Source organism: Morone saxatilis, unplaced genomic scaffold (assembly GCF_004916995.1).
Source record: "Morone saxatilis isolate NCDOM2014 unplaced genomic scaffold, NCSU_SB_2.0 Contig2, whole genome shotgun sequence".
Lineage (NCBI taxonomy): Eukaryota > Metazoa > Chordata > Actinopteri > Moronidae > Morone > Morone saxatilis.
In genome coordinates, this window is record NW_023339762.1 from 14,366,295 (window position 1) to 14,368,965 (window position 2,671).

Genomic DNA, 2,671 nt, shown 5'->3' on the forward strand with positions numbered 1-2,671 from the left:
GTAGAGTTTTAGTTATTAAGTAGAGATTTAATGGGTCGTATCAGCTAAAATATATCAGCAGATCAAAATCAGAGCCTCTCTCTCTTTTCTTTATTTTTAAAAATGGTACTCCTCAGCCTGCGAGTGTTGCAGCTCTGCTCTTCTTTATCACAGTCGGGCTCGGCAGTGCAAACACTTCCCTCTGTTATGTGTGTAACTTACCTTAGGATCAACCTTCATAGGAGTGGTGTGCTTAATGAAGGACTTGATGACTCCAGTCCGGCCGAGGGAATTTGGTGTCATCATCAGCATCTGATTCTTCTGCACGGTGTGGAGAAAAGATTTCATGTTGGGTCTGATTGCCTGTGTTAATAACAAAGGAGAGGCTGATTACAAATCCATTCATTCTTTTTCATACATTTATCCCTACATTTTCCTTTTCATTGCGCCTTACACTTTGACTTTTCTTGGGAGGAGACAACCTCTTTGTGGGACTTTCCTCTACAGTATCTGGTGCTTTGCGTTTGGTACTCTGGCGTGACCTAGAGACACAGAAATAACACTTTTTAAAGACAACAATGAATGTATGTATGTATCAATCAGTCTTAACAGGTGGATATGTCCTTTAACATCATCACAGTAACCTCTCATGTGTCGTTTAGACCAACACAGAGACACACTCACCTCCGGACCGATGGGGCTTCTCGTTGACAACTGAACACAAACACAAACACAAACAAAACAGGTATTGTTAGTGCATACAGTTGCTTTTTGGTACAAAACTGTTAATTATAAATATCTAATTTGCACAATAACTAAAATGAAGAGTTCACATACCCATTTTCCTGTTGGGAGTGTTCATATTTTGCTCAGTGGTAAACAACGACGGAGGTGCCAGTGTGGGAGAGTTCGCAGCCACAGATCGAGTAACACGTGCAACAGATGGATGTACACTCTGGTTTGTCTGGGTTTTCTTTTTCTGTTTTGATGTAAACAATTCAATGTATTAATAACCAGAGGATAAATTACATTTCACTTTGACACTTTTAATAGACACAGGCGTATACTCATACCTCTGGGGTTTCCTTTGACTCTTCAGCTGAAGCATTATCCTCCACGTCAGCAGTTACTGCTTCTAACATGCTATAGAAGTAAATACATTAATATGGGTTAGAAACACAAATAAAACACTGAATTCATGTCCAGTCACATGTAGCTACAGTTAAGTAGACAAATGGATCAATCTCTATTATAAATTATATTCTAAAACAAAACAACAATTGATGCAAAGAAAACTTTTGAGTCAGTACTCACAGCTCTCTGTCCTCTTCCTCAGTAGAGTCAATGCAAGAGTGCTCTACAATCAGAAAGAAAGTCAAATATAATACACAGAATAACAAGAATCAGTGTCAGAACATGAATGTGGCTCATTTCTCACCATCAATGTTGCTGCTACATGTGGAGCTGCTCATGCGAGAAACCTTCCTCTTAAGCATGGAGCGGCGTGAGGCACGGCGAACAGACTCCTGAGTCAAACTGTGCCGCAGACCGGCCAGCGAGTGGCGAAGCTTGAGGGAGCACCGTACGGAGCTCCGTCGTGAGCTTTGAGAAGTGCCGGCTATTGCAATCTTAGCAGCTGTGCGGCCAGGAGAAGGCTCTGGCATTTTAGCGAGCTCAGCGGACAGGCGGTCTGTTGGAGAGATGCTGACAACGACCTCAGGCGAAGGTATCTTAGGTGGAGACGGGGTAGTGCTGTGCATGTAGACCGGCTGGACGTCTGCATTGTTCACCGCGTTACTTTTGTACAGCTCTTCCTCTTCTACCAGCTCTGGCTTCTTGTCCTCCACCTCCTCAGTTTTACTGCTGCCGTGAGGCGACTGGCTCACATCCTCCGCCACCTCGGATTTGCTTTGTTTGTTTTTGCGGGTGGCGCGTTTGGGCTGTGCGGTGGCTTCGGAGGTGGAGGCCTCGGCTGCAGCCTCTTCTTCAGCAATGAAGTTCAGTGATTTGACAGAGGAGCCGCGAAGGTTGCTGCGCTTCCCCTTTGAAAATCTGTACAGGAAGGGATCATTTATGTAGAGTTACAAAAGGCTCAACATGCTTTAAAAATTAAGAAGCCTTTACTAAATAAAAACAGTTATGAAGGTAACAAACCTTCGCCTGGCTTGATTTTCTTCCTGACGGCCGAGAGACACACGCTTCCTGCGACTGTTCTTCTTCTGTGACGGCGTTTTTGGCATCAATTCTGGCTCAGCATTAAAATCTCTGTAATAAAAAGATTTATTATTTATTAGTAAAACCTTAAAAAGACAATTCTAGAGAAGAACAACAGATTCATGAAGATGTAAAATCGGTTTTCATCACATTACTTCAAGCGTACCTTGAGAACATGCGATTGGCTTCTTGTTGGATCTCTTCAAGCCAAACCATGTGGACGTTGTCAATGTCACTGCTGAATTCTTGAGCTTTGCCATCGAACATTTGCATGAGGGATCGCACCGATGATAGTACGGAGTTCATGTTGACGGCCTGAGGGAAAGATCACACCGTTAAATCCTGACAAGCTGGAAGTTCAGGAACAAACTCGAGATGGTAAAAACTAATTAACTGCATCAGTGTAAAGTCCACAAAGACCAGAGTGGAGGTTTGTGTTTTAGTGTCGTTATTTTCCTTTTAGCACGACTATTTGAAC

General features: G+C 43.1%; 1 protein-coding gene across 1 annotated transcript in view; it reads right to left on the reverse strand.

Annotated features, from left to right (window-relative positions):
• Positions 1-2,671, reverse strand: part of incenp (inner centromere protein) — a 9,024-nt gene that overhangs the window by 4,782 nt on the left and 1,571 nt on the right. The window contains exons 2-10 of the mRNA XM_035664301.1: positions 2,360-2,508; positions 2,134-2,244; positions 1,418-2,031; positions 1,294-1,336; positions 1,053-1,122; positions 813-958; positions 664-693; positions 434-521; positions 202-342 (exon numbers count right to left, since the gene is read on the reverse strand). Of these exons, the coding sequence (XP_035520194.1) occupies positions 202-342; positions 434-521; positions 664-693; positions 813-958; positions 1,053-1,122; positions 1,294-1,336; positions 1,418-2,031; positions 2,134-2,244; positions 2,360-2,499 (1,383 nt within the window). The 5' untranslated portion in view covers positions 2,500-2,508. The remainder of the gene's footprint in view (positions 1-201; positions 343-433; positions 522-663; positions 694-812; positions 959-1,052; positions 1,123-1,293; positions 1,337-1,417; positions 2,032-2,133; positions 2,245-2,359; positions 2,509-2,671) is intronic.